Source organism: Mobula hypostoma, chromosome 4, assembly GCF_963921235.1.
Source record: "Mobula hypostoma chromosome 4, sMobHyp1.1, whole genome shotgun sequence".
Taxonomy (NCBI): domain Eukaryota; kingdom Metazoa; phylum Chordata; class Chondrichthyes; order Myliobatiformes; family Myliobatidae; genus Mobula; species Mobula hypostoma.
In genome coordinates, this window is record NC_086100.1 from 176,021,834 (window position 1) to 176,045,121 (window position 23,288).

At 41.9% G+C, this 23,288-nt stretch overlaps 1 protein-coding gene across 6 annotated transcripts in view; it reads right to left on the reverse strand.

The window, feature by feature from the left end:
* Positions 1-23,288, reverse strand: part of fgfrl1a (fibroblast growth factor receptor like 1a) — a 344,477-nt gene that overhangs the window by 180,702 nt on the left and 140,487 nt on the right. For all 6 annotated transcript variants that reach the window (XM_063047049.1, XM_063047043.1, XM_063047048.1 and 3 more), the window contains exon 3: positions 14,510-14,782. In XM_063047049.1, coding sequence (XP_062903119.1) covers positions 14,510-14,782 — 273 coding nt within the window. The remainder of the gene's footprint in view (positions 1-14,509; positions 14,783-23,288) is intronic.

Consider the following 23,288-nt stretch of genomic DNA (forward strand, 5'->3'; position numbering starts at 1 on the left):
CGTGACACTTCTCACGCTCTTAAACTTTTCAATGATTTTAAGTTCCCTGGCCCCCACCGCTTTATTTTCACCATGGATGTCCAGTCCTTATATACTTCCATCCCCCATCAGGATGGTCTCAAAGCTCTACGCTTCTTTTTGGATTCCAGACCTAATCAGTTCCCCTCTACCACCACTCTGCTCCGTCTAGCGGAATTAGTCCTTACTCTTAATAATTTCTCCTTTGGCTCCTCCCACTTCCTCCAAACTAAAGGTGTAGCTATGGGCACCCGTATGGGTCCTAGCTATGCCTGCCTTTTTGTTGGGTTTGTGGAACAATCTATGTTCCGTGCCTATTCTGGTATCTGTCCCCCACTTTTCCTTCGCTACATCGACGACTGCATTGGCGCTGTTTCCTGCACGCATGCAGAACTCGTTGACTTTATTAACTTTGCCTCCAACTTTCACCCTGCCCTCAAGTTTACCTGGTCCATTTCCAACACCTCCCTCCCCTTTCTAGATCTTTCTCTCTCTGTCTCTGGAGACAGCTTATCCACTGATGTCTACTATAAGCCTACTGACTCTCACAGCTATCTGGACTATTCCTCTTCTCACCCTGTCTCTTGCAAAAACGCATCCCCTTCTCGCAATTCCTCCGTCTCCGCCGCATCTGCTCTCAGGATGAGGCTTTTCATTCTAGGACGAGGGAGATGTCTTCCTTTTTTAAAGAATGGGGCTTCCCTTCCTCCACTATCAACTCTGCTCTTAAACGCATCTTCCCCATTTCACGTACATCTGCTCTCACTCCATCCTCCCGCCACCCCACTAGGAATAGGGTTCCCCTAGTCCTCACCTACCACCCCACCAGCCTCCAACATATTATTCTCCGTAACTTCCGCCACCTCCAACGGGATCCCACCACTAAGCACATCTTTCCCTCCCCCCTCTCTCTGCATTCCTCAGGGATCGCTCCCTACGCAACTCCCTTGTCCATTCGTCCCCCCCATCCCTCCCCACTGATCTCCCTCCTGGCACTTATCCGTGTAAGCAAAACAAGTGCTACACATGCCCTCACACTTCCTCCCTTACCACCATTCAGGGCCCCAAACAGTCCTTCCAGGTGAGGCAACACTTCACCTGTGAGTCGACTGGGGTGATATACTGCGTCCGGTGCTCCCGATGTGGCCTTTTATATATTGGCGAGACCCGAAGCAGACTGGGAGACCGCTTTGCTGAACATCTACGCTCTGTCCGCCAGAGAAAGCAGGATCTCCCAGTGGCCACACATTTTAATTCCACATCCCATTCCCATTCTGACATGTCTATCCACGGCCTCCTCTACTGTAAAGATGAAGCCACACTCAGGTTGGAGGAACAACACCTTATATTCCGTCTGGGTAGCCTCCAACCTGATGGCATGAACATCGACTTCTCTAACTTCCGCTAAGGCCCCACCTCCCCCTCGTACCCCACCTGTTACTTATTTTTATGCACACATTCTTTCTCTCACTCTCCTTTTTCTCCCTCTGTCCCTCTGAATATACCTCTTGCCCATCCTCTGGGTCCGCCCCCCCCTTCTTCCCGGACTTCCTGTCCCATGATCCTCTCGTATCCCCTTTTGCCTATCACCTGCCCAGCTCTTGGCTCTATCCCTCCCCCTCTTGTCTTCTTCTATCATTTTGGATCTCCCCCTCCCCCTCCAACTTTCAAATCCCTTACTCATTCTTCTTTCAGTTAGTCCTGACGAAGGGTCTCGGCCTGAAACGTCGACTGCACCTCTTCCTACAGATGCTGCCTGGCCTTCTCTTATTCTGATTCTATGTATAGTGACCAAAGAGTGTGCAGAGTGTTGGACTATCAAGATGATGTGAGTTTGAATCATTGACTGGCAAAGGAATTTACATTAAAAAAAATAAATGAAATTGTGCAATAATATCTGATCATGAACCATGACTATGAAATACTGGTTTGGCATTCAATTATTTGTCTGATTAATGTCTATCAGGGAAGGAAGTCTGCTCTTCCTAATGAACCTTGCCTATATGCAACTCCAAACCCACAGCAATTTATTTGACTCTTAAAATTCCTTCTTAAAGCGCTCAGCAAACCACTTAACACAAGGCCAGTGGGAATGAGTAATAGAAGTCTTTGCCTAGCTGCTAATGCTCACAGCTTGGAGTCAGAAAATTAATGGTTCAGATTTTGCTGTGGCTAGATATCTAACAGCATCATAGCTGTGCATTTACATTTTCACATTTTTTTGTGGTAACTTGCTGGAACAGAAATTTGAGAAGGTGGATTTCCTGGTTTATAGGAAATTTGAGACCTGAGGAAACAACATGGTGTCTCATTAACCATCAAGCTGAAGTTTTCAAAATTAACCACCTTGGATTGAAAAGGAACTTCAAAATGGTATGGGTGAGTTTAATGTCAAATTTGGTGTAGGAAGACAATAAAAATAATGGATGATAGACTTTCAATTAAGATGGCGAAGAGAGAGAGAAGAGAGAAAGGGAGAGAGAAAGAAGGAGGGAGGTGGAAGATAGAAGGAAGGACAGGAAGAAAGGGAGGAGAGAAAGAGAGAGAGAGAGAGAGAAGGAAGAAAGGGGGACGCCCAAAGCAAGGAGGAAAGAGAGAAAGACAGAGGAAGAGGGACAGAGAAGGAATAGGGGAAGAGAATGACAGAGGGGAGAGAAAAGGTGGAAGGGGAGAGTGGAAGGTGGGGACAGAGAGGAGGAAGGGGGAGGTGAGAGACAATGAAGCAAAAGAAAATCATTTAAAATAAAACTAACTGTTAAGGAACATCTGCTGCACAATTTATAACCTTAAGAGTGAGACGTTGCCCTTGAAACAGTAAAATATTAGTATCAATGGGCCAATAGGTCAATGGGCATTGCCTAATAAAATTGCCATTCGGTTAAATAAGTGCTTGCACTAGAAATGACAAGACTTTCATTTGGGACAGATTTAATTTGAATCTACTATGAAGACTACAGGAATATCTTGCTCTCTCAAGGCTGAGGCTGTGAATGCCAAGCTATTTCAATGCCACTCAGAGTGGAGCAGCAGGAACGTTTGGCTGTTCGTCTAACTTGAGCGTTTCATGTTTAGTTGCAGTATAATTTGCAAAGTAAGTAACTCAGTCATTGACTGCAATTCAGATTATTTTCTAAATTCTGGAAATCCAAAAGCAGTGTACATCAGAAAACATAATTTAGACTAATAATTAAAATATTATGGACAGAGACAGACAATATCCAAAGAAAAGCTAATGGAATGAAGATTTTTTAGCTGAAGGATTTGAGCACAGTGAAATACTGTGCTTGCTCTGTTGCTGCCAAAAGCATAGCGACACTTGTAGGCTGCCCAGCACAATCCTCGCTGATTTGATAGTCATAGTCATAGTCATATTTTATTGATCCCGGGGGAAATTGATTTGACATAAACAATCCATTTTTATGTATGTTTCGATATGTATGTGACAAATAAGGCTAATCCTTAAAATCTTTAGAGGTTGTGCAAAATAGAAAAAAAACAATTCTGCTTTGACCACTCCTGGAAAATAATGAGCAGTTCTAAGCATTACAATTAAGGAGAGATGTTTAGTCCTTGGAGTGGGTGAGTATGGATTCACCAAGATGATACCTAAACCGCAAGGAAAATATTTAAACTAGAATCTTACCATTTTGAAAGTTATGGGGAGATTTGATCAAAGTTTTGTAGACTTCAAGGGACAATAATGATGCGAATAGAGAAAAAGAAATCTTGCTGCCAGGAAAATTGGGGATTCGGAGCAGAAATCAATCCTTCAGGAGTAAAATTAAGGAAGAGTACTAAAAGTAAAACTTATACAAAATTATTCAGCAAACTGATGCTAGGTCATATTTTAATCATGTATTATAGGTTGATAGTTTTTTGAAAAATGTATCATGGAATATGGGACAATGTCAGGTCTATGGAACAGAGTCACAAATTAGACATGACCTCACTGAATGACCATAAGCACAGTGGTTCGAGTCTCAGTCTCTACTAATTCCTATTTTTGTATAAAAGGTCTTTCCATTTGTTTTCCCGGGAGTACTATGGATCTCTCAGGCGGTAAAGAAGCAGAACTAATATGAACAATTCCACTTTGTCACTCCCTCCAGGATGAGTGTGTTTATGTCCATAGTCTTTAAACTGCCAGTAAAATGTTTTTCACTTGGCTGCTGTGCATGTCTGCTTGGAATGAAGACCAAAATCTGCTATAGTCATGGAATTTTCACACTCTCTGATCTGGCACTCAATGTAGCTATGAGATTTATTTGTGTGGCTTTTAACATTGCAAGAAAATTCTTCACACCACTTCAGGGTTCCATATAGACAGAGAAAGACGGGGTTTATACGATGCTGCAAAGGTGGCAGTCATTAAGCCAAGCCACTGCTAAAATTATGTGATTCCTTGCTGAAATAGTTAAGCATCCAGTTGCTCTAAGAACCCTGGTAAGATTGCAAATAAAAAAGCATTCACAATCCTTAACAAATAATCATCTTTTTAATATAGTGTTCTTTAATCGAGTTTCTGTTTTCTCCTTCCAGGCTTTCTCCTCCACTACTGGTAAGAGTGTAGGGTTAATAAGCATTGATAACTTCTGGCTTCTAGTTCATAGGATCAAAGAAACGCACAGCACAATAACAGTCCCTGACAGCCCACCTCGTCCATGCTAACCAGGATTGCCTCACTACTTTCTATTCTGCTCTCCTGTACTGCTCTGCTCTTTTCCTTTCAAAGTACCTGCTCAAATTCCTTTTGAATGTTCAAACTGTACGACGTCCTTTGGCAGCTCATTCCAAATATCCACCCGCCGGCCCTTGTGAAAAACCTACCCCACAGATCACTAAATGTGTCCCCTCTCATCATTTATCTATGCTGTATGGTTTTTAGGCTGTTGGAAAAGGTCCTGTCTATCCTATCTATACTCATTATTATTATTATTATTATTATTATAAACCTCTACAAGGTCATCTTCAGCCTCCCACATTACAGTGAGAGTAAACTCAGCCTATCCAATCTCTTTTACCTACAGTCCTCTATGCCAAGCAACATCCTGCTGAGTCTACTCTGCATTCTCTCTGTTGCCCCTATGTCCTTCCGAATGAGTGGCAGCCTGAACTACACAGGTTACAGTAAGTGTAGTCTAGCCAATATTTTGTACAACTGAAATATGACGTCTCAACTGTTCTACTAAACCCTTGGCCTACAATGACACATCTACAAAACCCCTTTTTATCACTCAGTCCACCTGGGTTGCCACTTTCATGGAGTTATAGACTTGTACCCCTAGATCTCTCTGTACACCCAATGCTTCTAAAGTCCCTGACATTTACTTCATATGTCCAAACAGAGTTTCACCTCAGCAAGCACTTTACCTTACACTTGTGTGGATGAATTTCTATCTGCTGCAATACTGCCCAATTTTCTAGCTGATATAAATATCTTGTCTTTCTATAAGCTTTTACTTCACGATCCACAACTCCACCAATTGTTGTGTCATCTGCAGACCTACTGCACTTCTTCTCCAGTGTTGCCAGACTATTTGTCCAGGTTCACTTTGTACTCTGATCTGGGCAAGGATATGCTTGTGCTTTGTCTTAGTAGTGATCCCTGGATTGAGCCATGGTTCCCATGCACAGCTGACAAAGCTCTCTCTTCTTACTGGGAATAGGCCTGCTAGATTAAACTGTAACTTGAAGGGAGATATTGAGAAATGTGGCAATTTGTGCATATAATTTCATATTATCAATACTAAATGATCCCCACAATAATGGAATGAAAACACTTTTGGTTCATGTAATGTTTAAAACTCTAGCTAGGTAATTCAGTGTCCTGACTAACACACTGGGGGTGTAAATCCAAACTTGCAATTAATTCTTGGGTCTAAATTTAAATAAAGTGAAATTAAAATTTATAAATTGCCTAATTAACCCTCTGTGTCATTATACAAATCTCATTGTCCTTTGGGGAGGAAATTTCCTCACTGTAGTCACCCTGGTCCGTATGTGACTCCAGACGCAAAGTGATAGACTGTCTCCAAAATGCCCCTGAAACAATACAGCAGCCATCCACTTGCGAGTTGTTTCAGAGTGGACAGTGAAAGATAGCATGAGAGCATAACAAATTGGAGCAGGAATAGGTTCTTTGGCCCCTCAAACCTGCTCCATTAGCAAACAAGATCATGAATTTCTATCTCAAAAACTATTTTCCTGATCTTTTCCCCAATTCTAAGTTTAAGGTTCAAAGTAATTTTATTATCAAAGTCCATATATGTCGTTATATACAACCCTGAAACTCATTTTCTTGTGACATACTCAATAAATCCAATAACCATAATAGAATTAATGAAAGACCACATCAACAGGGCAGACGTCCAGTGTGCAAAAGACAACAAACTGTGCAAATACAAAAAGAAAGACAAATAATAATAGGTAAGCAATGAATATCGAGAACATGAGACGAAGGGCCCTTGAAAGTGAGTCCATAGGTTGTGGGAACAGTTCAGTGTTGGGGAAAGTAAAGTTGAGTGAAGTTATTCCCTCCAGTTCAGGAGCCTGATGGTTGAGGGGTAATAACTATGCTTGAACCTGACGGTGCGAATTCTGAGGCTACTAAACCTTCTTCCTGATGGCAGCAGTGAGAAGACAGCATGGCCTGGGTGGTGGGGGGTCCCTAATAATGGATACCGCTTTCCTGCGACAATGCTCAATGGTGGGGAGGGTTTTACTCGAGATGGACTGGGCTATAACCATCACTTTTTGTAGGAATTTCCATTTAAAGGCATTGGCGTTTCCATACCAGGCTGTGAAGCAGCCGGTCAATATACTCTCCACCATACAACTATAGAAGTCTGTTAAAGTTTTCGATATCATGCCAAAACTTCACAAAATCCTGAGGAAGTAAAGGTGCTGCCATGCTTTTGTCATAATTGAACTTGTGTGCTGGGCACAGAACAGGTCCTCGGAAATTCTATTAATATCCAGAAAAAAATCAATCAATCATTGTTCTGAATTAGCTTAGTGGCATCCGGGGGTACATAATTCCAAAGGTTCACTGCCCCCTGCGAGGAGAATTATATAGCCCTTCCTTTATCTAGAGACTGTAGCCCTCACTTTTAGATTCCTTTGCCAGGACAAACATTCTCGTCATACCTTCCTTTCCAAGCCTTCTCAGAATTTTTGATATTTTAATGAGGTCACCTCTCAGTTATCTAAACTCTACAAAACTGAGGCCCAGAGACTGCTCAATCTCTCCTTATATGAAGTGCCCAACACCCCTGGTTCCAGTCTGATGAATCTTTGTTGCATTCCTCTTCTGTCAAGTAATTCGCTCTTCAAGTAAAGAAAACATATCTGTACACAATAAATTATGCATGATCTCATTAAGTTTCTAGGTATTTGAATTAAGATACAAATCCTTTTGCAATAAAGGCCAATAAACATTTGCCTTCCTAATTGCCTGTCGTACCCACAACTTAGGATTCAGGGACTTGGATACAATGGTACTTGGGTACCTTGGAACATCAAAATTTCCCATTCTCCCATTCTCCCACCTCTTAAAGTATTCTATACTGATGTGGTTAACTTCATCCTTCTGCACAGTACTCCATATGCCATGTTTTTGCTCACTCCCTGAGCTTGATTAACTTATGGCAACTTTGCATCCACATCACCACTCACATTCCTACTTAGTTCTGTGTCACCAAAAAACTTGGGAATGTTGCATTGCCATCCTGGGCAAACACTGGCAAAAGTCAAAGTCAAAGTAAATTTATGATCAAAGTACCTATATGTCACCATATAGTACCTCAAGATTCATTTTATTGCAGGCAAATAAAGAAGTACAAAAGAATTTATGAAGAAACTATACATAAACAAAGATTGACAAACAATTAACATGCAAAAGAAGCTATTGGTGTTGGCAATGAAGTTGAGAAAGTAAGAGTAATTACTAAGTGAATTACAAACAATTATAGTATTGATGCGGTAGTGCTTGTCCTTCAGAATGTCTCAAAGCATTTCTACAGGCAAGATAAGTTGGAAAAGAGTAACCAATTAGAGTTACAGAATCATTACTGCACAGGAAGCCATTCGGACCATGTTTCCAGGCAGGTTCTTTGCAGAGTCTCACCATCCACCCACCCACCCCCCAACCCAACTCTGTATCTTTCTCCAGTCATGAACACAAGAAATTCTGCAAATGATGGTCAGACAGCATCTATGAAAATGAATAAACAATTGATGTCGCAGGCAAAGACGCTTCTTCAAGACCGGAAAGGAAGGGGGAAGATGCCAGAATGAAAGGATGGGGGAAACATAGAAACATAGAGAAACATAGAAAACCTACAGCACAATACAGGCCCTTGGGCCACAAAGTTGTGCCGGACATGTCCCTACCTTAGAAATTACTAAGCTTACCCATAGCCCTCTATGTTTCTAAGCTCCATGTACCTATCCAAAAGTCTCTTAAAAGACCCTATCGTATCTGCCTCCACCACCATTGCCGGGAGTTCATTCCATGCACTCACCACCCTCTGAGTGAAAAACTTACCCCTGATATCTCCTCTGTACCTACTCCCCAGCACCTTAAACCTGTCTCCTCTTGTGGCAACCATTTCAGCCCTGGGAAAAAGCCTCTGACTATCCACACGATCAATGCCTCTCATCATCTTATACACCTCTATCAGGTCACCTCTCATCCTCCGTCACTCCAAGGAGAGAAGGCCGAGTTCACTCAATCTATGCTCCCCAATCCAGGCAACATCCTTGTAAATCTCCTCTGCACCCTTTCTATGGCTTCCACATCCTTCCTGTAGTGAGGTGACCAGATCTGAGCTCAGTACTCCAAGTGGGGTCTGATCAGGGTCCTGAAGGGGAAGGAGGCTAGCTAAAAGTTGACAGGTGAAACCAGGTGGGTGGTAAAGGTAAAGGGTTGGAGGGGAAGGAATCTGAAAGGAGAGGAAGGTGGACTGTAGGAGAAAGGGAAGGTGAAGGAGACCCAGGAGTTCCTATTTGATACCCTTTCAAAACCCTGATTGGTTCCATTGTATTACTTGTAAAAGATGTTGTTCCAGATAGTAAACTTGCTCTTTATAAATAATTTTTTCCTGGATCCCCTTTCTTTCTTCCTCAAGTGTATGGTGGTTAAATTTCCAATGTTAAGTTCAATTTTTTTGAAGTCCATTTATGATTCCAGGTGTTGTCTAATGGATACATCAAAGGCAGCTTTCCACCATCCAACTTTGCTGGCTTCCAATTTCAAACATGTGTATAAGCAATTACTCCCTAACTCCTATATTGCCGCACATGTTGGTAAGCCGAGTTGTGTGTTGCCCTTGTACACTATCATCAATATTCTGCTGGAATAGCCAAACAAAGCAATGGAGCTCGGTGTCACATCACGGCAAATGGAGTAACAACCACTCGTTACTGTTACAGGCACAGAAAATAGATAAAAAACCACAACGGTGACAGCCAAAGGCAGGGAGTGGATGGCCGAAAGGATGTCTCTCCAGCTTATCGATCAGAAAGAAGCACGTGTTTAATGACCTCCCTGGACAGTCTCAGCCGATGTGTCTCCACTCCACAACACAAATGCAGCCTGTTCCAGCTTTCAAAAATATAATGGCTCGTTTGATTAGGGACAGAAAGAACATTTTTTTAAACATACAAACTGGGTGCCAGTCACAATTTTGAATGTTCTATTAATCCTATACTTAGGATCCTATCTTTGTAACTGTTGTAGCACTCCATGTATTGTAGCCATGGTATCTCACCATGCAAGATGCATAATAATTCGGAGACAATTTTCTACCACATTCTTGATGGGTTACATTCTCATTTTCCCTATTCTGGCTTGTTCTGCGTTGTAATATTCTATGAGGTGGAAATGGGGTATCATTACTCCAGTTATCCATGCCAAAACAGAAGGGGAAATGGCTACAGTCTTAGCGACCATCGCATATAAAAGATATACAACACAATGGTATAAAAAGCAATATCAAGATTAAGCAATATTCTGATATTGGTATTGGAATCACACTCCCCAGTTTTACTTTTCTTAAAACATATGATGACATGAGTGTGCTTACAAGGCCTAGATGACAATAGACATTGTAGTCCCTAACCCCACTCCTGTAGACCAACCACTTATTAACCCGTGGGTCAAAGGCCTTTTTAAAAAGAGGAGAAAACTGGGGAGAAATAACAATTTTAAAAGATATCATGCATTTTTTAAAAAGTTATAAAAAGAGTGCTACCAACAACTTATTTGCTTATTTCACAAATAAAATATTTCTATCTCCAAACAAAGCCTCCAACACATGGAAAAAATTGACTCATTTTGACAAGTCCAGAATTAAATCTGAAATGTCAATGTGGTGAATTTTCTCAACAAACTATTGGCAATGAGGGTCATTTCACATATAATACTTTGTATATATATATATATATATACTTACAATATGAAGTGAATTAATAGATATCAAAGCAGACCTGCAGAAAACATTTTAGTTCAATATACATTTGCAACTAGTTCCATTTTCTGTGACACACTAGTCCGGTAACTGAAGAAAAAGTGCTAAGTCACTTTTCCAACTAGCCTATCTTATATGGTTCTAAAGATAAAGAAGTAAGTGGCATTTGTTGGAAATGTAAGACCACCGTGTTCTAAAGGTCAGGGGCCTTGCCTTATGTGGCTTCTTAGGCTCTGGGGAATAAACTAGAAATTAAAATTATAAATATTCTCCAAGAACAACTCTGACCTGAAAGGACTTGCCCTCAATTACCAAGCAGTAAATAAAATTAAGTCAACTAGACAGAAAATACCACCTATCCCAGGGCAGCCTGGTTTGCTCAGTAGCAGAAGATTAGACAAGTTAACAAGCCACTTAGCAGAAACAAATACTGAGAATTCAAAAGGTTACACAGGTACCATAGCCTCAAGGTATAGTTTAAACAGAGTATATTACAGTCACTTAGATTAGGGGTTGTTAGTCTCAGCAGAAATTTATTACAATGCATGGTTCATGAATCCTTATTAAAAATGGTGGTGATAGCGATGGGAATTGAATACTCTCTGCAAATATAATTAATTGGAGAGGTTAAACAATAAATCTTGTGGGCAGAATTTGAGATTGATCTAGCTATTTTAACGACATAGAAATTATATTTGACTAAATATTCTCTAAAAGCTCTCAGTTACTGAAACATGATTTTAAATTCTTGCAGTCCACAAAGATTCATCCATTGCAAATCATTTCACTGTGCCTCCTTTGGCAACTATAATATTGAACTGAAGCCTATTTTCAATAAGGCTGTTGCTCATTCATCGTGAATATCACACTGCTTGGCAATAAGTCCAACCCACGGCACTTGGAAACCCACTCGGCCAGGGGAGAGCAAACAAACACCTTACAGACAGCGCTTCAAAGAGTAGAGCCTTAAGGAGGCAGCGTCCACCATTGATGGCCCTCACCATCCAAGACATACCCTCTTCTCATGACTACCACCAGGGAGGAGGTACAGGACCATGAGGGTGCACACTTAACATTTTAGGAATAGCTTCTTCCCCCCACCATCAGATTTCTGAACGGACCATGAACTCATAAACACTTCTTCACTAGTTTGCTCTGTTTTGGCACTGTTTATTTACTTATTATAGATTTCTTATTGTAACCTTCAGTGATTTTGTATGTATTGCACTGAACTGCTGCCACAAAACAACAGATTTCATGGCATATGCCATTGATAATAAACCTGTTTCTAATTCACAAGTGTAGCAAAACCATAAGACCATTTTTTCCTGATTGTGATATAGCTAGCTCTCCAGAATGTAAAGATTAAAGGATTAATCCTGGTCATTTTTCCACGGCAACATCCAAAATCATCCTATTTCACTTTTATATTAGTACTTTGGTCCAGGGCTTAAAGCCAGTAACATAACAACAGTGAGTGCAGCACTGAAACATTTCTTGCAACACAGATAACAATGTCACCACAGTTCCTATTTGTAAATGCAATAGCAAAGATGCCCTCTGTGATTTTCCATGAAGTAAATACGATTCTTAGCTGTTAAAACTTAAATACCTATCAAAATGTTCCTTTAATTCCAGTCTTTCCTTCCCCACATCACAGGGAGAACATGCAGATTTGAGAAAGAAATTATCTATATCGCAGTAAAACTTGCCCAGTAACAAGCAATTTTCGGAAGCCCCTGAGCTGAATTTCAGAGCTTACCGTCTGACCTGGTACTGAGAGCTATTCTATGCCAATCTCTGCTCAACGTGTTCAAGAACCCAATTTACTGACCCATCCAGTGGCCAAACACCAAGAAACAGGAATAAGATGAGGTGTACTCCAGCTCCACTTTGCCATATGTGAGAGTCCTGGAGTCATACAGCATGGTAACAGGCCCTTCTGTCCATCTCAACCATGCCTACCAAGGTCCCCATACATGTTGCTCCAATTTGCCAGCCTTTGGTCCCTGAGTTCTAATTTTTTCCTCTCCATGTATCTGTCCAACTGTCAATAAGTTGTCATTGTATCTGCCTCAACAACTTCCACTAATAGGTCATCTACATGGAGACCGCCCTTTGTGTAGAAAAAGTAGCCCCTCAAGTCCTATTAAATCTTACCCCTCTCACCTTAACTGAGTCTCCAGTTTAATATGTACATTACTGAAGCCTTTAATTTAGGAGGCCAAGATGCAGAAGAGGAGGAGACAGGAATAGACAATCTTGATGGGCTGAATGGCCTAATTTTTCTGTGTCTTGTTGTCTTATGGACAACCCCTCAACCATCCCTCCATGGAGATATACTAACATTGTGATGGAATGGTAATCTAGAGGTTTCAACCAATGAAACCAAATATATAAATTCATGGCAAATAGGAATTAATATTTAGTTAACTAAATTAGCTATTATTCATGATTACCATAATGGGCATCCCATGAATGTACACCCAGTTCACCCAACCCATTCTGCCATCCTTACTTAGTCTGTCCAATTTATAACCCCAGACTCACAACAACATAGTTTAAACCAGAAGACGTAGTAGTAGAATTAGGCCATTCGACCCATGAAGTCTTCTCCACCATTCCATCATGACTGAAATTATTCTTAATTATCCGCTGAAATAGCCCAGATAACCACTCACTTTAAGTTCCACTTGGAATAGACATTAAACGTCAGCCTTTCTAGTGATGCGCAGATCTGATGAATTGATTAAACAAATATCTTTATGTGAGTCTACAGTGTGTGGTGGGCCAAGTCCAGGAGCATTACAGCATCAGCACTGTTGATTGATTCTGTTATTTTACAAGTGCTCTAAAAATCTTGTTCCAACTACAACCCTCAAGCACCATAAAGACATTTGCTAAATTAACTAGATATAGGCTCCCATTTATCCCTATCATCCACCTTCCATTGTCTCCCAACTCCACCCGCCAGCAACTAGCACTACTTGCCCATCATCTTTCACCTCTCCTCAGTCCACCAATCACCTCAGACTCCTGTGGTACCCTCTCCCCCCTCCTCTTTATACAGCCAATCTCACCTCTCCAATCTCAGTCCCGATGCACACTTTCAACCTGAAACATTGACAATTCCATTCCCCATACACACCCCCACCAGATGCTGCTTAACCCAATGAATTCTTCCAGCAACACACACAAATAATATCCTGCAGAAACTCAGCAGGTCAGGCAGCGTCTACGGAAGAAAATGAACAGTTGATGCTTCGGGCCAAGACCCCCCCTCCCCCACCAGGACTCACATTCCTCCAGCAGATAGTTTGTTGCCCCAGATTACCCAAAGGACTCTACTGGACAAACAGACTAAAAAAACCAGCGAAGTAACAGGTGAGATGATTCCACCAATCATGGACAGTTTACTGGTCTTCTGTCCTGGTAGCCTGAAGGACATAATTAGTTAAATTCTTGTCGGATGCAGTTTGGCTGTTGGAAGTGGGTGTGACCTAAAAAGGAGAGAACGTGCATTGCAAACTGGACGGATCAAGATTACTAATGTACTTTTCAGAGCAGCTTGGCAATAATACAAAAAAAATGGAGTGACTAGAAAGTAAAATAGAAATTTTACAATTTGTAAAGTGAGGTCAAGGCTTCTTAATGTTCTGAACAATTTGCAGCCTTACCCTCCTTCTCATCCTTAAAGAAGCAGTAACACATTGATGCAGAGCAGAATTCTTATCGCTCAGACTCATTCTACATTTCCTGAGCTCTTAGCAATGAATGCCCATTTTAAACCATAAGGCAAAACCTTACTCTGAGGTTGACAGCTCTCCCAACTTCCCGTGATAAATGGACCTCAAGCTGACTTTGGCCAGCATCTGCGAAGCAACCGACTACAAAGTACAGAATAATACAGCTGAGGTTAACGAGGTGAGCTGGAACACGCAGATGAGAAAATGAATGCCTCGGTCCTCCTTAATGGAGGACAACTGAACTAGATGAAGCTTCCTGTTTAGCTCAGTACTTACTGATCACAATGAGTGTGTAGTTGAGGTTGATGCTGCCAAAACCATTAGTAGCCTTGCATATGTACGTCCCAGCATCTTCAGCTTCCACTTCCTTGACTTTCAGACCTTGCCGGAGGACTCGGAACCGCGTCCAGCCACTGTGAATGGTGCGCCCATCTTTTGTCCACATGGTAAGTGGTGGGGGGTCCCCCTCCACTGGACATGGCAGCTTGATTGTCCGACCTAACCTCACCGTCTGGCGGTTGATCACCCGCTCCGAAATTTGTGGAGGACCTGAGGCAAAGGGAAAGAACAGTTGATAGAGTTGGACAAAAGGATATGATTGTGTGTCAAAGCACACTCCCTATGACATTGCACACAATAGGTGAGAGGTTTATAATGGCAGAGGGATTTCACCAGATAACACCATCTGTATTATTTTGCTGTTAAGGCCCAGGTGTAATCCATCCAGGTCATAAGTTTAAGTGCCAAGTAGTTATAACATAGTAACACTGTCTTGTTTGGCTGTATTCATGAGTATTCACATATGGTTGAATGACAATTAAACTTGAATTGAATTGAAATACAATGAAAAATTGGTTTTGAAGGACATCTGCTTATAGCCACGCGCTCATGAATATTTAACTCCCGAGCAGCAGAAAACCAGATATAAACAAGAGAAAATCTGCAGATGCTGGAAATCCAAGCAATGCACACAAAATGCTGAAGGAACTCAGCAGTCTAGGCAGCATCTATGGAAAAGAGTATAGTTTATGTTTTGAGCCTAGACCCTTCATCAGGACTGAAGAACAAAATTATTATATTTTATTCCAATGTTTTTAACACTGTGGATTATCTCTTGAATGTGAGAGCCACCTATAAAAGTATATATGTATATTTCTCTTGGCATACCAATGTAGGATGCATCTCATTAACACCTTGGGCATTAAAATGAAGTTTGATAGATGTGTTCAAAGTTATAGTAAAATGGGGCAAAGCAGATGGAAAGGAATATCTTTCGAGCTCCAGGGTAAGAGAACAATTAAAGTATTAAATGCTGGAGGATTGGGAGGGGTGGCAAGAGGAACATTTCAACTGGGTACTTGGGGGATGTACCACCAGAATTAGTGTGTAAACTAACCGTTCGATTGCTGGCTGAAACAAGTTATTGGGCATAAAGACAGGCAGCACATGGAATTAGAATTACCACTGCTGCAAAGTGTAAACAGCAACCTATTTCCATGTTGTAATTTACATGTAATTTGACCAAATCCAATTCCTTTTTTGGCCAACGCACAAAAACACACACACACACACACACACACACACACTCTCTCTCTCTCTCCCTCTCTCTCTCACACACACACACACTTGCCAGCAAAGGTATTGGATTGCGCACTCAGGATTAGTTGACTGTTAATCCCCTCAGGGTAACAAGTGATAGACAATAAATACGACCAGGCCATTGTTGTGTAATTTTCAAGAACAAATTAAAAGCCACCTTCAGCAATTTTCTACCCACGCAACTCAATGCAGCAGAGGCCAATCATTAGGGCCCCCTAATTCAACAAATTCTACTTAGAAAGCAGGTCTGGGTAATGCAGCAACAAACAATGCAAGGGTTTTATCCAATAATTGCCTATCATACAAATAAAACTGTTTTCAAAACCCATGTCTAACGAGGCTTGGCACTCAGTTACTCTGACAGCAGATGCTTCTCAAGGTGGCAATACTTGCAGTGCAGAGCTGGCAAGCAGATTATGGGTCTTCTCTTAGTAAACTCTCCGTTCAATCCAGTGTCTTTGTGTTTTAATCTCTTACATTTAAATTCTCTCATATTGCAAGATTACATGGGATGATTGTAATCAAGTAGCATTCAGGAAAAATAAACACAAAATCTGTTTGATTATGAAAAGAATAGACACTATGCTTTCATAATTTTTCCTGTTAACTTTTGATCTGTGGTAAAAAAAAACAAAGGATAAAGCTTCAATCACAGTGAAAAATATAAAAATCATATTGAAGTGACCCCCCCCACCTTTTCCTCATTGACATCATCTAATTGGTTCTTATCGTCCTTAGTTTTACCACAACTACAACTTTACCTATGCTTAGATTTGGCTGAGAGGACCAGTCTCATGGCTTTTCCTCTGCAATTCCTTCATGCCTTGAACATATTTCCCCTTTACGTTTGATACAGATACTGACAGTATTTAGGATGCAGAATGACCAAGACATAGTTTGTTTCCAAATCAGAATCATGTTTAATATCACCGGCATGCATCATGAAATTTGTTGTTTTGTGGTAGCAGTACAAGGCAATACATAGTAATGTTTAAAATCTATAAATTACAATAATCTATATGAAAATTAAATTAAGTAGGTAGTGCAAAAGGAGAGCAAAAATAGTGATGTAGTGTTCATGGGTTCATTGTCCATTCAGAAATTGGATGGTAGAGGGGAAGAAGCTGTCCCCGAAACTTTGAGTGTGTGTCTTCAGGCTCCTGTACCTTCTCCATGATAGCAGCAATGAGAAGAGGGCATGTCCTGGGTGACGGGGTCCTTAATGGCTGACGGCGTTTTCTTGAGGCATTGCCTTTTGAAGGTGTCCTCGATGCTGGGGAGGCTGGTGCCCATGATGGAGCTGGCTGAGTTTACAACTTTCTGCAGCTTTTCCCAATCCTGTGCAGTGGCCCCCTCCATAGCAGTTAGAACGCTCTCCACTGTACGCTTGTAAAAATTTGCGGGAGCCTTTGGTGACATACGAACGTCTCCTCAAGCTCCTAATAAAATATAGCTGCCGCCATGCTTTTGTGTAATTGCATCAATATGTTGGACACAGGGTAGGTCTTCAGAGGTGTTGACCCCCAGGAACTTGAATCTGTTCGTCCTTTCCACCGCTGATCCCTCAATGAGAACTGATGTTTGTTCCCTCGACTTCCCCTTCCTGAAGTCCACAATCAATTCCTTGATCATACAGATGTCGAGTGCAAGGCCATTGTTATAACACCACTGAACCAGATGATTTATCTTGCTCCTGTATGCCTCCTCATCCCTATCTGAAATTCCGACAACAATAGTTGTGCCATCAGTAAATTTATAGCTAGCTGTGCCTAGCAACACAGTTGTGAGCTAAGCAAGCATCCTTGAGGTGCACCAGTGTTGATCGCCAGTGAGGAGAAGATGTTATTCATTTAATCAAATTATATTCATTTTTCAGTTTCATTCGCTCCATTGTAATTTGACATAGTACTTGGTGAACCCACCCACAAGCTTAGACTTCTTTCTTTAGAGTAAATCATATTCCATCCAGTTTCTTTTAAATATTTATTCGTGTTTAGTTTCACCTGCATATAGTTTGCCTAGTTACAGATTGTAATGCAATCATTAATGCAAACTGGGGCCCCAGCAATTCATTCCATTTGTAAAGGAATTCCACAGGAATAAATATCACTAGCCAACCTGAAATATTGTGCATCTTACAGATAAAAAATGCAAATCTTGTACGTATTACACCTTACATTTTCTGAGGTGACTGGTTCATTATTGCGACCACAGGACTCTTGTGCTACAATGTGATGGGGTAGAGATTTACTATGTTTGAACCAGGCTCAAAAATAGCCAGCTCTGTAAGGAACCAGGTGAACTGGCCTATTTCCTTGTTGGATTGTTCGTGTACTTTTACCAAATCTAATTTCTTCTTCAGCCATTCAGCACACATGCGCCCATTCACGTACACGCACAAACATTTGCCAGCAAAGATATTGCATTTCAGGCAGGCTTAGCTGACTTTTAATCCCCTTAGGGTTACTACTAATAAGTAATTATTAATGCAGCCAAGTGGAGTTATTCTTTGCCACAGGTGATGGGCTCCAACCCGTCACTGAGAACACGGCCACAATAGATTTATCATATATGATACACGGACGGCACTGCATCCACAGGGTCCTGCAAAATTCACCCCTGAATAGGTGATAAAAATAGATTCAGTATTAACTTGCAAATGCGAAACTGGGAAAAGAAGTTTGTGTGGAAATTCACCGGACAATGGGGAAAGAGCTAAAGCTCTTGATGCCTAATGATGGTCTTCCCTCACTTGCTTTAATGGTTTCAGCGTGCCCCTCAGGGGAATAGATATCTGATGGTTTTTAGTGTGTAAACCCAGATTGGTTAATGTTTAAAAATTGGAATCTACTGCTACTAAGCAGTGAGAAGGAAAGTCTAGTTAGTTCTAAAGACAAATGGGAAATCTGTGACCCTAAAGAGTCTATGAACTGCACCTTACAGAGTATCTTCTTGTTAATACAAACTTTGTGAAAAGGGTAACACCAAAGACATCTGTACCATGGTTAGTGGGCCAGCTCTAAACTTCACTGGAGCTCCGCGATACACGACTGGGCTGAAAATTTTCAAGGGCAAAGGGGAATGGCTTTGCATTGATCTATTTCATGTGCATGATTCTGAGCATCAAGTAAATAAAGTTATAAATGTGAGGGGTGCATTTGCCATATGAGGCAGACAGACCAGCTGCTGTGCTCTGCACTGCAGTTAAGAAAGACCAGAGGAATTCAGCTGAAAGAATGGTGTCCAGAAACAGAGAATTCGAGAGTCACCAGCAGCCACTTCAAAAGGACACATGTTCTGCGCTGTGTTTGTTAACATACCCACATCCAGGAACGATTACGGTCGACTTGTTTGACAGTCCTTTATGAAATACTGAACAAGATGAAAAAGTGAGGACCTCCGGGCAGAGTAATTATCCCTCTACAGTTTCAGTGATGCAAGCCATCTGGATGAACATTTACACCAAGCACACATCTACAGTACTTGTAATAAACTCCCTCTCATCAACCCCATGACCTCACAGCACCCTCCTGCCCTCCACACCTGCCTTTCCTTAACTGCTGATCATCGGCTCCTCCAAACGAAAGAACCCACATTCTGCTACCTCCATTCTTGAGAAATATTCCACCAGCTCTTCACGGGAAGAAGTGTTAAAGAGAATACAGTTCCAAGTATTAAAGGTCCCTCGGTATTTCTGTTTGCTTTGAATATTGGTGTATGTGTTTAAAAGTGCCAAATCACATTGCAAGCCAGAAATTCATGTATACACTAAAGACAGTTTGCCTTTTATCAAAAACAGCAGTAGACTTTGGATTTGCAGTGTGTAACTAGGTAGCAGTGGTCTTTCACCAGAGGGACACACAGGTTCAAAGCCAGCTTAGACTAATACAATTTAGTCACTAGAATGTCCAGACTGTGGCCTCCTCTTCTTAATCAAAGTTGTTCCATTTGTAAGCAGTACCATTTTATTTACTTTGGCAGTGTTTGGATAATTCGATATTTCTCATGCAGACTGTTATCAAGAAGTGAACAGCATAAGGGCCTCTCTGCGTTGAGTGTCTGGCACACTGAAGGCTGGCCCCAGAAAACACAATCCCGCAGCGCAAGGCAAACCCTGGTTGTGCGTTAACGGAGCTGAAGGACCTTGCATCAGTTTTGGAATGGAAACTGAGGCAAAGGGCACCTTGCTCTGCTTAGAGTTACGGTTCGCTATCGAGGCACCTTTGATGTAGAAAGAATATCGTGGGTGTTTCACCAAAGTCTAGATCATCCACAAACAGACACAGATAGTGATTTGAAGGAACATTCTCACTGTGCCTGATGCAAGGTTTCAACCAGGGTTATCAACAATTCCTTTTCCCCCCACTGATACTGCTTAGCCCACTGAGATCCTCCACCTGTTTACAGAAAATTGAACATATGGAACACTAAGGCGCAGTACAGGCCCTTTGGCCTATGATTTCGTGCTGACCTTTTATCCTACTCAAGGATCAATCTAATCTTTCCCCTTGGCACAGCCTTCCATTTTTCTGTCATCCACGTGCCTAGCACAACCCCAGAATCCTTATGAGAATAGGCTGAGTGAACTTGGCCTTCTTTCCTTGGAGTGACGGAGGATGAGATGTGATCTGATAGAGGTGTATAAGATGATGAGAGGCATTGATCCTATGGATAGTCAGAGGCTTTTTCCCAGGGCTGAAATGGATAACATGAGAGGACACAGTCTTAAGGTGCTTGCAAGTAGGTACAGAGGAGATGTCAGGGGTAAGTTTTTTATGCAGAGAGTGGTGAGTGCATGGAATGGGCTGCCGGCGACGGTGGTGGAGGCGGATACGATAGGGTCTTGTAAGAAACTCCTGGACAGGTACATGGAGCTCAGAAAGGTAGAGGGCTATGGGTAAGCCAAGGTAATTTCTAAGGTCAGGACATGTTCAGCACAGCTTTGTGGGCCGAAGGGCCTGTATTGTGCTGTAGGTTTTCTATGTTTCTATGTTTCTAAATTTCTAATGCAAGGACATCCTTTAGAACAGAAATGAGAAGGAAATTCTTTAGCCAGAGATTGGTGAATTTGTGGAATTCATTGCCACAGACTGCTGTGGAGGCCAAGTGATTGGGTATATTTAAATCAGAGGTTGATCGGTTCTTGATTAGAAAGCGTGTCAAAGGTTATGTGGAGAAGGTGTGAGCAGCTCTATAAAACTCTGGTTAGGCCACACTTGGAGTACTGTGTCCATTTCTAGTTGCCTCACTATAGGAAGGATGTGGAAGCATTGGAAAGGGTACAGAGGAGATTTACCAGGATGCTGCCTGGTTTAGAGAGTATGCATTATGATCAGAGATTAAGGGAGCTAGGGCTTTACTCTTTGGAGAGAAGGAGGATGAGAGGAGACATGATAGAGGTATACAATATATTAAGAGGAATAGATAGAGTGGAGAGCCAGCGCCTCTTCCCCAGGGCACCACTACTCAATACAAGAGGACATGGCTTTAAGGTAAGGGGTAGGAAGTTCAAGGGGGATATTAGAGGAAGGTTTTTTACTCAGAGATTGCTTGGTGCGTGGATTGCACTGCCTGAGTCAGTGGTGGAGGCAGATACACTAGTGAAATTTAAGGACTACTAGACAGGTATATGGAGGAATTTAAGGTGCAGGGTTATATGGGAGGCAGGGTTTGAGGGTCGGCACAACATTGTGGGCCGAAGGGCCTGTACTATGCTGTACTATTCCATGTTCTAAGGCAGGAGGATGGAGTTGAGAGGAATAATATAAACTAGCCATGATGGAATAACAGAGGAGACAATGGACCAAATGGCTTAATTCTGCACCTATATCTTACGGTCTTATCAAAGAGTTCCTTTACTGCCCCAAATACTTTTATTACTCAGATTCCAGCATCTGCAATTTCACAACATCAGTACACCTGATGATTGGGTACTTTATAGCCCTAAGAGATTCAAAACTAAGTTCAACAACTTTAGATCACAGTTATTTCTTGACCCATTTTTTGTTTCTGAATATGCATCATTTCCATGATCTTTTTTTGTTTTTTACAAAGGACACAAGACAGAGAGCAGGTAGTAGGTTACATAAGGGCATTTAATCAGACCAGAAATGATAATGCAGGAGATGCTGGAAATCCAGAGAAACACGCTCGAAATTCTGGAGGAACTCAGCAGGTCAGTCAGCATCTAAGGAGGGAAATGAGCATTTGATGTTATGTGCCAAGACACTTCATCAGCACTGGAAAGGATGAGGGTTCAATCCAGAATAAAAGGTAGGAGGAGAGGAAGGAGCACAGGCTGCCAGGTGACAGGTGAACGGGGAGGTAGATGAGTGGGGAGAAGGATGTGGAAAGCTGGGAAGTGATAGGTGAAAGAGGAAAAGAGCTGAAGAAGGAATCTGATAGGAGAGGACACTGTGCATGGAAGAAAGGGAATGAGGTGGGAAACCACAAGAAGGAGATGCACAGATCATGAGGGGAAGGGAGGGGAAGAGAAGAGATGAGGGGGCCACAGGAAGGAAAGAAGACAAAGGAGGGTGGTAAAGGAAAACAGTGCGGAGTGGTTTCTGGACGTTAGAGAAATCGATGCTGATGCCATCAAGACGTAAGAGGAGGGGTGTCTCTTCCAACCTGCATCTGGCTTCATCATGGCAATAGAGGCGGCCACGGACAGACATATCAGTGTGAGAGTGGGAAGTGGAAATGAAATTGGTGACCACCGGGAGATCGTGGCTGCAGCAGAAGATGGAGCGAATGTGCTCGAAGAAGCTGTCCCTCAATCTGCGTTGGGTCTCACTGATGTAGCGGTGGAGACAGTAGAATGCAGAACACATGCCGATGCTTGTGGGCTGCCCCCAGCACATACTCAGGTTGTGTTGGCTATTAAGGCAAATGGCACATTTCACTGTACGCTCTGGTGTACTAAATCTGAATGTGACACTGAGGCTGCACCAGGATCACAGGATGCATAAGTCTCACTGACACGCTCACAAGTGAAGTGCTACCTCACTTGGAAGACCGTTTAGGGCCCTGAACAAGTGAGGGAGGCGGTGTTGCACTTAGCACAGTGCAGGTATATGTGCCAGGAGGACGATCGGTGGGGCGGGACAAGCAGAAAAGGGAGTCTTGGAAAGAGCGAGGGCTATAATTGGTCCTATCACAGAGTCTCCTGTTTGTTTCTTTTTTTTCCCCTCCCCCTTTATTCTGCATCCAAAACTCCTTCATACCTACATTTTCCAATTCATTGGATCATTGACCTAAAACGTTATCTCTTATTATTCCTATAGATGCTGCCTGGCCTGCTGACAATTTCCTGATATCAGCTCTGGAGGTGCTTACCATTTTAGTAACTTTACTATACGTATGGCTCAGCATCTCTGAGTTCTTTTTTAATAAAATAGAGACCAAAATTACATACAGCATTCTAGGTCTAACCAAGTTTTCATGTAAGTTTGCT